The 14350-nt window shown below is 38.5% G+C and overlaps 2 protein-coding genes across 9 annotated transcripts in view; both read right to left on the bottom strand.

Moving 5' to 3' along the window:
- Positions 1-14350, bottom strand: part of Tbc1d1 (TBC1 domain family member 1) — a 179302-nt gene that overhangs the window by 34301 nt on the left and 130651 nt on the right. For all 8 annotated transcript variants that reach the window (XM_070012432.1, XM_070012431.1, XM_070012433.1 and 5 more), the window contains 2 exons: positions 5651-5836; positions 1116-1277 (listed from right to left, as the gene is read on the bottom strand). In XM_070012432.1, coding sequence (XP_069868533.1) covers positions 1116-1277; positions 5651-5836 — 348 coding nt within the window. The remainder of the gene's footprint in view (positions 1-1115; positions 1278-5650; positions 5837-14350) is intronic.
- LOC138820681 (large ribosomal subunit protein eL39-like) lies at positions 10674-10879 on the bottom strand. The gene has a single exon (XM_070012440.1). It carries the CDS (start codon positions 10877-10879, stop codon positions 10724-10726), a length of 156 nt encoding a protein of 51 aa, XP_069868541.1. The 3' UTR covers positions 10674-10723.

The raw sequence follows: 14350 nt of genomic DNA on the forward strand, positions 1-14350 counted from the left end.
TATGTCAAATTGCTGGAAATGTTCCCAAACTTTGTTGCAAAACTATCCTTACCTCTCCTGGATTAATTAACAGCTGAGACTAAAAGGCAGGCCCCACTGCCACCTTCAAGGCCTGGCAGGACAGTAGACTCATGTAATGTTCTCCTGGGCTAAGATCCTTTCCTTACCACCACAGTCAACACCCATATCTCACCCACATGGAAAATGGGCTCTGAGACCTTAAGTCTTGGCTTACTATCACACTGCAAAACACACAGCTGGGCTGGGCCAAACCCAGAACCACCTGTCTAAAGTCTGTGCTTTGCACTCTGGTCTCCCAGCAAGAAATGACACAATTAGTTCTTAGTTTACTATTTAAGTCAAAACATATCATCACAACACATACACAGTTAATAACCTTTAGATTATCTTTTTGTTATACTTCCTGGATTTGTGGGCATTTTAATTATCTCAACAATGAAATTTTACTCATCCACTATGAAGCATAGTACTCATCTGCAAAAAAAAATGGATGGACCTGGAAAAAATTAGGGGAAGTGAAGTAACTCAGGCCCACAGAGACAGTCACATATTTTCTCTCCTATGTAGAAGCTAGAATAGATAAATGTATAAATAAACACAAATGGGGTATACACAGATGTATTAACTGAAACATAGTATTTGCAGGGGAGAATTCAAATGGAGTAATTCCTTAGGAAAGCTTACAGTCCACCGAAATAAATACCAGGAAACTGGCACTTGAAAGGTATGGGAGAGAGGTCAAGTGGCGGGGGGCAGAGGGATGAAGAAAAGAAGGATATTAAATACACAGTCTATGAAAATAAAGAAAATTGAGAGGAAGGGTTGGGTTGGAGGCATGGGGGAGAAGGAGGAAAGGGGTGACAAGATGCATTGTATTCATAAACTGATTTGTTGAATGGTAATTCTTTTGTACAACTACTGAATACAAATAAATATTTTTTTAAAGTGATGAAACTCGCATCAGTAAGTAAGATATATGAAACAGAGTAGGTAAAGATGTGATGAAAAGGAGAGATGGTCACTAAAACTAAACTCCACACCTATCTCAGCTCTCAGTGAGTGAGGCTGGCCACCTGGGTCCTGAGAAGGCTTACCTTGCCCAACAGCTGAGTGCATTTTTTCCATGTCAAACTTAATTTTTGATCTTCCTGGAGTGCTAAGCATCTTTTCCCATATGGTAGTTACTTCTTTTAGGCAAGGAGTGATTTCTTCATAATCAAGCTTTAGGCGCTTATTTTGCAAATCATTCTCAGAGGCTAGAAGAGACAATGTGAGGGCAGATAAGTAGACAGTACAGATCTTCTAATATGCAACCAATTATTCCATGCTTGTGAGATCTGGGACAAATACAGCAAATGATAATCATCCATTTGCTTTGTTTTGGAAATGCTAAAAATCTGATTTCTTTTGTGGTACACACCAATGTGTCCTGGTGGCCCTATGATTAAATGGAGATATAGCCCACTTCTATTTAGTTCTTTCCATCTTTATAGCTAGCCTATCAAACCATAAACATTTCAAGAGCAGGAGCCATGTGTTAAATTCCTAGTGATAGTTAGAGCTCAATAATTTCTTTTTTTAATTTAAACTAAGAGATATACTAAGTTTCTCTTTATTTAGACTCCAACCTAAAGTAGGTAATGTTGATCAATGGTTCTGTTCCAGCTCCCTTGAGCTGAACAGAATAAATCTACTCTGTTCATAGGTATCTCCTCACATGCAAACAGACAGATAGAGCTCCAGTGCACTACCAAGAGCTGCCTTAAGAAGAATTAGACCAAATTACCAAAGAAGCGGGGGGAGAGGGGGAATCAATATCAAAAACTTTTAATTGACAAGTTAAATGGATTCCCTAGTCTAATCACTCACTTCAGGGACACAAAAATTAAGTGAACAAATTCGATTAGGTGATTTTACCCAGGGGTATTTAGCTACTAGGCGACCTGGTGATTCTAGGCCTAGTGCTACTTCCCTCTTTTATTATTTTTCACCCCGTATTTTTATTCTAGATCCTTTTAAACAATTCCTGACAGCTTTATTGTTTGTTTGTTTTTTGTTGGTGGTGGGGCCTGAACTCTGGTCCTGGGCGATGTCCCTCAGCTCTTCAACTCAAGGCCAGTGCTCTACCACTTGAGCCACAGAGCCACTTCCAGGTTTTTCTGCTTATGTGGTGCTGAGGAATCGAACCTAGGGCCTATGCATGCAACTGAACCAACTTCCCAGCCCCTCCTGACATCTTTAGAATTTACATTTTTAAAAAATGTTGACCTCATATTTTTTTGGGGGGGGGTGAGGGAGTTATATAAAATGTCACTAGCTTTAAGCTAACCCTTGGGCAAATTAGGTTTGAGACTAGCACTGATGAACTGTGATTAGATCCTATGCTGAGCTCTTGGCACCAGCATAGTTTCTTTCTTCTTTTTTGGGAGGGGGGCATTTTTTTTTAATTTAATTTAATTTTATTTGTGAACATACTGTACAGAGGGGTTACAATTACATGGGCAGGATAATGAGTACATTTCTTACCAAGCATTGCAGCCTCCACCTTTGTTTACCCTTCACATCCCTTCCCAGCCTCCCCCCTCCCCCCAATCCCAATCCTTCTCCTTCCCCCCCCTACCCGCCCCCCCCGCACAGACGTTGTAAAGCTCGTTTTGGACATGACAACTTGTACTTCTCATTGTTGCAACAGGTCCACCTGTATCCTTAAACAACTGGTGGGAGGGGGGCATTTTTAAGTTTCATGATTCAAATTCAGATCATGTATGTTAAGAACTATATGTTTGTTCCTTTAGGGTATTTCCATATTTGGCTTATTCAGATTTATTTGGAGAAATATAACTTATTTTGCTTCATTAATGTATCAAATTAGCCAGGTATTGGTTGTTCATACGTGTACTTTTAACTACTTGGAGGCTGAGATCTGAGGATGCAGTTCAAAGCCAGCCTAGGCAAGAAAGTCTGTGACATTCTCATCTCTAAACACAAAAACAGCCAGAAGTGGAGCTGTGCATCAAGCGGTCAGTGCTAGACTTGAACAAAAGCATCTCAGAGACAGTACCCAGACCCTGAGTTCAAGCCCCAGGACTGGCACCCCCCCAAAATAATAATAATAAATAAAATAATAATAAAAATTAAGGCATCAAATTAGAAAACAGGACATTAACTTATAAATTGGCCCACATTTTTCTGACTAGATTAGGGTTAACTGTAGCATTTACATTTAGTCCTAAGACTGGTGAAAACACATTACTGGGATTGTGCAAGAAATTTCACTGTAGCATGGTTTCTTTGGCAGTGAATTCTTCCCAGAGGACATCTGGCTATGTCAACAGAGCACAAGCAACATCCTCTGTTTGAGAATCCTGCTATCTAGAATCAGTGGCCTGGGAAATGCTTTATCAGCCAAGGCATACAAAGCAAATCTTCTGTAAACAGCAAGTTTCCAATAAACTGTAGATGAAGGACCCAATCATTCATGGCATGAAATAAGAACTGCTCATGAGGGTAGGAAAATAGGACTGAATGAAATCACATGGAATTTTGCAGGGATTTTCTCAACATTTATTACCGTGTAAAGTGGATATCTAGGCTGACTGAGTGTGATTAATATTCAACTTTGATGTATACCCAACTACCCTATCGTCACTCCTGCGCTGGTAATAACACTTACTTCTACAGACAAAACTCTTCTGCCAACTGCCATCATCCCTTGGAAAGCTAAAGTCTCCGCAATGAAATGCCCCTGCATTTGCAGAGATTATAGGAAACTTCACTATTTAAAAATTTTAAAATATGTTATTATTAATTCAAGGAAATTCCTTTGGTAAATTAAGCCACGTTCAATTGCAAACCAAAATTTAATGTCATCATATAATTATGGTGATGTAATATTGATCAGTTTAACTTTAAATAAACATATAATATTGAGTTATATGAATTAGTCAGATAAAAATAACACGCCCAAATCACCATTTTCTTGAATTCCACCTTGCTGTCCTGCATCAGGCTATTCACATTTTTATTTTAAAATGGAGAAAATATGTTTGCAAAGAGCAACATTAGAGCACTGCTAATGTGGAAAAGAGCTGACGCATTTTTAGCCCCAACACCACAGCAAATTAGCGGTGTAATTTTGAGAAAAATCACAACTTTAGTTAACAAATGTTAGGTAGATTTAGATTATATGGTTTGTAATGCCCCCAGGAATAGTAATAAAATATTTGATTGACAGATTCAAAAGTGAAGAAACACTGAACCACAGAAAGAATTTCTTCATGTATGATGTATGTTCTTCCAATTTCTTTTTCAGAGAGTATGCAAGTTTGTTCAAACCCTTCATTAAGTTCAAGGACCATTTACTCTGTAATTTAACCTTCTTTTAAGAAGCAAATGGAAAAGACCCCAAAAAACCAACATGGCAGCAGCATTAAGTATTATGACCCACATGACTAACACTGCTGCTTTTTTTGCAGTCTCAGCATACACATGAACATAAATGCTGTGGTGTAAAGCTATTATTCAGCTGATGCCATGACTATGAAAAACTTGTAGGTAGTATGGTAATAATGAGCACATGGGATCAATTAATATAGTGGGTAAGACTATCTTAATAGTCTCAGAAAGTAAATACTACTGATATTACTTTGCAAAATAAACTGATATGATTTGTGTTAGACAATCTTCTTTTTATTTTTTTGCTGGCCATTGGGCCTGAACTCTGGGCCTGGGCTCTGTCCCTCAGCTCTTCAGCTCAAGGTTTGAGCCACTTCTGGCTTTTTCCGCTTATGTGGTGCTGAGGAATCAAATCCAAGGCCTCAAGCGTGCAAAGCAAGCACTCTACCACTGAGCCACCTTCCCAGCCAATCTTCATTTTTTTTTAAAAATAAGTTTTTTTATTGTGAAAATACCATACGGAGAGGTTACAATTACATGAGCAAGGTAATGAGTACATTTCTTATCAAGTATTATTGCTTCCTCCTTTGTTTTTCCCCTACCATCCCTGCCCTCCCATCTCCACAACTACACCCCCTGCTCCACCAAACTTGTAAAGTCCGTTTTCTACATAGCATCTTGTACATCTCATTGTTGCAATAGGTCTACCTGTAAGAGTTCACACTTTGATGGAGAAACCTACAGCTGTGAATTATGAGCCTAGACTCATCACTATCATCATAGGGAATTTTTCCTCATAGATAATCCACTGCCACGAAAAACTTGATGTATCCAAACAACACCTCAGTATTTTCTTCCTCAAACTCATTCATCCCGTTGTTTATATCTTTTTTTTAAAAATTGTGAAAATACTGTACAGAGGGGTTACAATTACATGGGCAAGATGAGTACATTTCTTATCAAGCACTGTAACCTCCTCCTTTGTTTTCCCTTCCCATCCTCTCCCTGCCCCCTCCACCCAATCCTTCCCCCCCACCAAAGTTGTAAAGTTCATTTTTGACATAACGACTTGTACATCTCATTGTTGCAATGGGCCCACCTGTATCCTTATTTAAATGATTTTTTTCCCTTCTCCTCCACAAAATGACTGCATGTTTATATCTGATGTGATTAACTTGGATTCAAGACCAATTAAGATTATCAGGCCTGTCCAATTTCAAAATGGTAAACCAACCTTGTAGCTTCTGATTTTCTTTCTCCATCCTTAGGAGGAGTATCTGTTGCAGAATAGCCTTTTTCCAGAGCTCTCGCAGTTCACGTGACGTCCTTTTTTTTTCCTCTGGTACAGGGCCAAATGGTCCATCTTCACATACTGGTTCTAAAGGAGACCGTGGGGGAAGTTCTCCCAGCTCCGAATAATCTGAAGAAAAGACATTCCAGAATGGTCACTTTTCAACAACAAAAATATGTTCAAAACACTGTTATCAATTAGCAAATTGTATTTATTTGGCCAAAACAAAATGACATTACCAAATTTCAAGTTCATGTTGTTGCTTTTTTTTTAATTGTGAAAATACTGTACAGAGTGGTTACAATTACATGAGCAAGGTAATGAGTACATTTCTTATCAAGCATTGTTACCTCCTCCTTTGTTTCCCCTTTGCATCTCCTTCCATACCCCACCCCCCTCGGCCCCACGCCAAAGTTGTAAAGTTCATTTTTCGACATAACATCTTGTACATCTCATTGTTGTAATGGGTCCACCTGTATCCCCATTTAAACACTTTGTTTTTTCCCTACCCCTCCACAAATTATACCAACATCAAATACAGTGAAAACAGGGGTTATACCATGGGGAGGAACATACAAAGAAATCATCTTATAAGTATGTTAGAAACAATAGCAAGAAAGAAACAACATTTGCATCCTTAACTTGGAGTTTATTTCATCTAACATCAACTTATCTGAATGTTTCTGCTTGTTTCAGACATATACTAGTTATTGCAAATAAAGGAAACCATGGGACCTATGTTTCTTTGGGCCTGGGTTAATTCACTTAATTGTTTTTTTAAGTGGCATTTATCTGTTATACCAGGGGAGATTTCATTATTACATGGAATACATGTTTACACACTATTCCAGTTTATCTCCCATATACACACTCCCTGATCAGATTCACGTTTTAATTTTCATTGCAATAAACTATGTCTGAGCCATAAATATGAGATAAGCGATACATCAAATAGTAACAAATGCTTCAATAGTTGAGGAAATGTCTTTCTTTTAAAGTGTAATACTTTTAATCTCCCCAAGTTATTTAATAAACTGTATTAATAGTACTAGCAAATAATCACTGGAAGCTAAGTTTGTAAAATCATTTATTTAGCACAACTACCCTAAGATGTGGGTATTATTTTAAAAGAAATAAAACTACCTAAGATGTAGGTACTATTCATTTTAAAAGAAACTAAACTGAGACACAGGGAGTTGAAGTACTTTGGTCACTGTCACACAATTAAGAAGCAGCAGGACCAGGATTGGAACCCAAGCAGTCTGTTTTGATATGTATTCTTACTGTGTAATATAGCTAGCTATTCTTTTTTTTTTTTTTCTTGCCAGTCATGGTGCCTGAACTCTGGGCCTGGGCATTGTCCCTAAGCTCTTCAGCTCAAGGCTAGCACTCTACCATGTGAGCCACAGAGCCACTTCCAGCTTTTTCTGCTTATGTGGTGCTGAGGAATTGAACCCAGGGCCTCATGCATGCAAGGCAAACACTCTACCACTGAACCACCTTTCCCAGCCCTATACCTAGCTATTCTGAAAGAGCAAAACATACTTAATAGATAATAATGGTATATTAGCAGATCCTCTCTCCCAAGTGCTGAGCATTGTGCCAAGTGTTCATACAGTCAATCTTAGTTAATCCTGACCACTGCAGAAGACAGTTAACAGCCTGAAAAGGAAACTGGGTCTTAGATAGGTTATGTAACTTGACCAAGACAGTAAAGTGAATGAATAAATGAAAAGGGGCATGAGAATTCTAAGTTGTATCTGTCTTACTCAGAAGCCTATCTGCTTCCCACGAGCTATCATTTCAATTCAACTGTTCACAATGTAATTCAGTTTTTAATGTCTGTGTATTTGTTTAAATCTCTATACAGCTCACGAATCTATACCTCTCTCTCCTGAGTAAGCTATGATTCTGCACACTGTTGTCATAACTCTCAAATACCTTACAGGCATGTACAGAGGACATCTTATCAACTCCCTGTGATCTAGCTACAAGGAACAGCAGAGGATCCTATGCAACCTCATAGCACCCAACACATTCTTGGGAACTTCTCTGTAAACTGAATCTTTTGTAAATAAAGCATGGTCTTTTACACACACACACACACACACACACACACACACACACACTCTCTCTCTCTCTCTCTCTCTCTCTCTCTCTCTCTCTCTCTCTCTCTCTCTCTCTCTCCCTCCCTCAGTTTTTACTTATAACCACCCAAATACAACCTACATTCTCTTCCAGCTAATATTCCCAACACAATCACACACTGAGATAATTGACAGCATCAACTGTTCACTATTTTTCCTAAAGTTGGACAGGTTTTCCTGCTATAAACTACATGAGGTAAAGTATTCACTAAGGGCAAGAAAAAATACTAGAAACACACGAAAACTATATATACTCCACTGTAAGACCCAAAGGGTTGTTCAGCACTGAGCACAGATCCCAGCACCCGCACCCAGAGGAGCTGATATATACTTTTTGTACAAAAGTAAATAGGTACAGGGGTTTAGGATGCTGTTAATTCATTTAGTTCCTAAATTTATAATTACCTTCTTGTTTTTAATAATTTATTATTAAGGTATTAAACAAAGGGGCTACAATTTTATAAGTCAGATAATGAGTACAATTCTTCTTAGACAATGTTACCCCTTCCTTCACTTTACCCAGCTTCCCTATCCTGTTCTTGCCTACAAGTTGCATGGTTCATTTTTTATATAGTATATATTAAATATCATAGCTGCATTTGTTTACCTGTCTTCCTCCATTTCTATGCCCCCCTTTGTCCTCCCTAAAAAGACAAAACAAACAACGATAACAAAAAAAAACATGTTTCCATTTCCTGGAATTCATTTTGATAAACAGTATTTTAGATGTTCAGAGGAGTTTTATGCCTTTGAGCTTTCCCCTAAGAGTATTCTCCTTTAGTCTGTTTGTATGTGAAGGCCTAGAGTCCCATGTAGGTTATCACAACCAGTTGTATTTTAGATCTAGCTTTCACTTATCTCTCTAAGTTTGGCTTACTTCACTTAATGTGATTTGTTATAGGCCCATCCACCTTCCTACAAATGACACAATATTATTCTAATGAATGAGTAAAATTCCATTATATATAGGTACATTTTTAAAAAAATTAACTCATCTGCTGGGCTGTTTTTGTAACTTGGCTATTGTGAATAGTACAGCAATGAACATGGATGTGCAAGTGTCTTCACTGTATCCTGACTTGTAATGTCTTAGGTAGATGTCCAAACAATAAAATCTTTATGTTTAAAGAAAAATAATGCATATCTATTCTGATACGAATAAAATATGGAAAAATATTATCCTGCAAAACATGTAGAAAATATCAACCCCTTCAACTACTCTCTGCCAATAAAAACCACACTGTCTGGAAGCTGATGAAAAATACCAGTCTTTACTTTCCTATTCATAGAATTAGATCTAAAAGAATACAGCTTTACTGGGTAAGGATAACTCTGATGCTTAATACACAAATGCCTCCCTAATGTTCTCTACTTCACTTTTCTGTGTCTTATTGTTAATCATTACTTTCAGTTTGTTGAGCTGTAAATACTTAAAATTTGCCTTTACTGGACCCAAGAATTAACTAAAAACAGGAGAAAAGCTTGGCATCTGTCTCTACTTTGTATGTGTCTCTGCTCTAAGCCATTCATTCTCTCTGGAGTCACTTTGAAATTACCTTGGAATCCAGGAAGGGTGAGACTAATCTGAACATCTTTATGACAAGGGATGCAAAATTACCCCTAAATAATAAAAGAGCTTTCTCAAGACAGACCACCCATCAGGCAAAGATGACTTTAATTTATTCTGACCAGTGGTGACAGCAATAACTACTCTGGACTCCCTCATCCCCAAATATGGACTGAAATAATGGCCAATCGAGACCATAGTTTGTACAGGAATATTTAATAAGCATACATACCTCTTTCCTTCAGCCTCCATTTATATCCCAAATGGGGTACAAATCTTTATGTTTTGAAGATAGGCTGAAGACATGTTCAAGTGCTGCCTTCCCATGGCTGCACTATGCCATGTCATAAACCTCCTCTCTACCTTTCTCCATGTCTCTGCTTGGCATATATAGGAAGATGACTGGACTTGACCTGTGGAACTCCAGGAGTTTGGGTGTTGGGTTTGGTTTCAGAGCTACAGGTCTGAAAAAAAATAAGCTGGTCTGATTCTCTTAAGATCCCCATGAGACAGATGATATTGCACCCTTTTATAAAAAAAAGCCCAAATAACTGAGGCGCAGTGAGATTCTGTAAGTTGGCCAAGGTCACACTCCCAGGAAGTCAGAGCCATAATCTGAAACAAGAAATACTTTCCTCCAAAGTGAAAAATGCCTACCCATGCTTCTCCACTTTGTACATACACAAGCCTGACATGGGACTCTTTGCTAAATAAAATGCAGATTCTGGCTCAGTATGGCTAAAGGGAGGCCAGAGTCTATATTTCCATTAGGCTCCCAGAGATGGCTGCTACCGCTGGTTTTGGAAGCTGAGTAGCAAGTGGTATACCACATTTCTACAGTCCTTGCCCTTTGTAGCCCTATGGATTGACTTAATCAAGTCAGCTTTTCTTTCCTTCCCAGCTACCACTGTGAGCACAGTGCAGGTGTCTGCATAGTCAGCCCTCATCACTATGCCAGAGCTGATCCCAGACACTATCATGGCTTCAGGGCCAGAACATAAAGGATTACAAAGATGAATTCTTTTTTTTTCAATGTAATGTTTATTACATGCTTATTACTGTGCCCATTATTATTATTATTATTATTATTTTTTGCTTATGTGGTGCTGAGGAATCAAACCCAGGGCCTCATGCATTGCAAGGCAAGCGCTCTACCACTGAGCCACCTTCCCAGCCCATTATTAAAATAACCAAAGAAAAATAAATTTAAAAAATGCCCAACTATCAGTCCAGGCAGTACTGACATTTCAGCTTGACTGGTTCATGGTAGAGCATAAATATGTGGGCATCTGAAGCAATTCCTTACAGACCCAGCTTGGTTCTCCTCCAGTGTCTTCTCTTGGAGTTGTACCTGATTTTGTTACCAGTTTTCATGCAAATCCACTGGGGAATGGGGCGATTTTGCTTTTGTTTCTTGGCCAGAAACCACTTGATTCTGAAAGTCTTGTGAGAAGACATAAGGAGAAGCTCAGTAACCACGATAGCAAACAAAAGCTCTACAAAGAGGAATTCTAACTTTACCTTTGAATGAACTAAATTAAAGCTGGCCTACTGCAAAGGCCAGTAAATAAAGCCAAAATTGACAGCAAGGTTTACAACTTCAGCACGACTGACATTTCGGGCTGGATAATTGTTGTTGTTGTTGTTAGAGGAAACACTGCAAAAGGTTTCATAGCATCCCTGGGCCATACCCACAAGATGACAACAGCACTGCCTACCACCCAGTAATAACAGGAAGAAGGTGCCTCCAGAAAGTATTACAGGAATGTTGCCTAGGAAGGAGGAACGAATGACCCTCAGTGAGAACCCAGATTCAGAGAAAAAAAAAGAAAGAAAGAAAAAAAAATCACTCTTTCTACCAAACCCTGTGATGGGATAAAAATAGATCCTTTCCACCCTGATTTATTTAATGTGGTAAAAATTACTGATTGTAGGGTTTATAATTAACCACAAAATTTTAAATATTACCTTTTGTTCATATTAAGAATAGCCTGGTTACAAAACAGTTTAGTAATTTATAAATGAGAATAGTTTAGATATGTTTGTTCTAAATTTGGCCTAGCTAAGTTAGTCCAAGTGGGCGGCTTTCTTATCAATGGAAAAAGATCCGGCTTTAGGACAAGGCTATATATAGTGTTTTGCTCAGTCTTCTTTCACATGTGTAAGTGTTTGAATGTAGTTCTTGGAGATGTGGATTTCCATACATAGAGCTTAAGGAGATGGACAGAGTGGGGGAATAAAAGGAAAATGTTGGGTAGTTGTGAGCTGAGATTCTGTTCTCATCAACATTTAGGCATTGTTTTAATGTGGATCATTCCTAAGTTAATCATTCTAGTATTCACTGGGTCCCTTTCACATGCCCAGCAATGTAGGAGATCTCAGAAGAGCTACTGTCACACTCACAGGAATCTGGCTTCTTCTGTATTCTTGTTGAGATGACTGCCCAAGGTCAATGTGGAAAAGCACAACTTAGCAGATGGAGGCTGGGATCAGGGCTGCGCTATCACTGGAGCAGACTATTGGTACCCCTTCGTATAAACTTATGGCCTTTTTGGGTTCCAGTTCCTCTGTGAAAAATGTGAAAGAATGATATTCACCTCTAACTGCCTGGCTGTGGAGACTACAGGCACTGACAGGCATATTAAAAGTCTAAAAAGTAACAAAACTAAAGGACTGTGATACCATGCTAGTGCAGGATTAGACTGTACTTTTCTGACATCTTCTATAATGACAGGATGTGGAGTGCTTAAATTATGTCGACTTTCAGAAAACAACATCCCACGGGTTCTAAGAATTTTAAATGCAGTCATCAGTCAGGGCCCTCCGAGACAATTGCCTCCATTTAAATCATTGCTGTGACATTCCCAATAGAGCTGTAAATATGATCTGTGCTGGAGAGCTGATATTTTAGATGCCAAATTATTCTCCAAATCTGCACTGTATTCTCCTTTATCTCTCCGTGAAAATGTGCAGGAAAAAATATGACATTACTTCAGCTGTGAGCATTATTAGTACTGAGCTATAAAGGGTGAGAAAAAAACATGCAAACCATCTCCTACTTGGCTAGTATCTGGCTCTCTAAAGTACAGCACAGGGCTTTCTGGTACTTTTACAAACATGGACACTTTTCAAATTTTCAGTGCTGGTTCTCTTTCTTTTCTAAATATGACACGAAGTCATACACTAAATGCCGATCAGAACAAGGAATGTTAGGGGGAGAAAAAACAAAGCAAGAGATCTTTATTCTCCAGTTTTCTACGTTTTTCCCCCCCTCCTATGTTTTAGTACATATAGAACATTTTATAATTCATTCCTTGCCTCCTGAAAAATCCTGAACTCCCAAGCCCAAAGAACAAGAAATTCAAAACAAAATTCATTTGTTCTAAAACCTGTTTTAACATGAGCAGATTTTGCAAACAAGAAGAAACTAAGCATTAAAGTCTGCAGAGAAGAGTGTACACCAATAGAGATTAACATCTGCAGCATCTGTTATCAACAGCTGAAGAAAATGTCTTTAAACATGGTGTTTTGCTTTTTTGTTTTTTAAACAGGGACTTGGGAAGGGTGCAAAAAATAGAGGGAAGAAGGTTAAACCAAAGCAGCCATAATATACAGGACACACTATGTGAAAAATTAACTACGCAACTTGTGGGAAGGGAAGGGAGATGGAAACCAGGGGTAAGAGAAGGGGTAATGCTGTCCAAAAAGAAATGTATTCATCCCTCCCCCACAGTATAACCCCTGCTTTCACTGTATTTGATGTCGGTATAATTTGTGGAAGGGAAGGGGAAAAATAAATCGTTTAAATAAGGATACAGGTGGACCCATTGCAGCAATGAGAAGTACAAGTTGTCATGTCGAAAACGAACTTTACAACTTTGGTGGGGGGGGGGGGGGTTCGGGGGGGGGAGGATGGGAAGGGATGGGAAGGGTAAACAAAGGAGGAGGCTACAATGCTTGGTAAGAAATGTACTCATTATCTTGCCCATGTAATTGTAACCCCTCTGTACAGTACTTTCACAATAAAAAATAAAAATTAAAAAAGGAAATGTATTCATTACTTACTTATGAAATGGTAATCCCTCTATACAACATCTTAATAATAACAAAAAATTATATTAAAAAACTGAAATGACCATATAGATTTACTGCTGTCAAACGACTTCAGCTCTACTACAGCAGGAAGGGGAGGTCAGAAGGACAGAGCTTTCAGTGCTCCCTGCCATGCCCCGGCCCAATGCACAAGGAACACTCACAAACAAACCATTAATTTATCCAACACTATCCCAGAACTTCTTGAGATGTTTTATCGGAAATAATACAAAGGAAAAAATTTACAATTTTCTACAGTTAACATAACAAACTGGTTCCAAGAAAATATTTTTTAAAAAGTCTATCTGGCAAAAAAATGTACTTTTGAAGTTCTTGCCACCTTCAAAGAATGTTGCTAGAAATCCAGGTATGAATAAGATAAAAAGTCCCTAGAATTTCAAATGGGTGACTGAACTATATGACTTCTAGAATAAAAGAAATATAAAGGAAGTGTTTTAGAAAGATAGATGAATTTCTGCTGTATGTCAGGTTAAGAATACAGGCCTTGGAGCTAGATTCCTGGCTCTACCAAGAACCTGGCTAGAAGCTGAGCGCTGTTGGCTCATGCCTGCAATCCTAGCTACTCACGAAGCTGTGATCTGAGGACAGAGGTTTGAAGCCAGCACAAGGCAGGAAAGTCTGAGACTTTTATCTCCAATTAGCCACCAAAAAGCCAGAAGTGGAGCTGTGGCCCAATTGATAAAGTGCTAGCCTGTCCTGTGAGCAAAATCTAGGCCCTGAGTTCAAAACCAGTACTGGCACAAAAATAGCAATTTTAAAAGAATCTTAACAGGTCACTTGATCACTCTCTCAGTTCCTTCAGCTGCAAAATTTGTA

The sequence above is a fragment of the Dipodomys merriami genome, unplaced genomic scaffold, assembly GCF_024711535.1.
Source record: "Dipodomys merriami isolate MVZ:Mamm:240054 unplaced genomic scaffold, mDipMer1.0.p SCAF_9, whole genome shotgun sequence".
In the NCBI taxonomy this organism is placed as follows: Eukaryota; Metazoa; Chordata; class Mammalia; order Rodentia; family Heteromyidae; genus Dipodomys; species Dipodomys merriami.

Coding starts and splice junctions, on each gene's coding strand:
- LOC138820681 (XM_070012440.1), bottom strand. CDS start 10,879: ATGTCTTCTCACAAGACTTTCAGAATCAAGTGGTTTCTGGCCAAGAAA.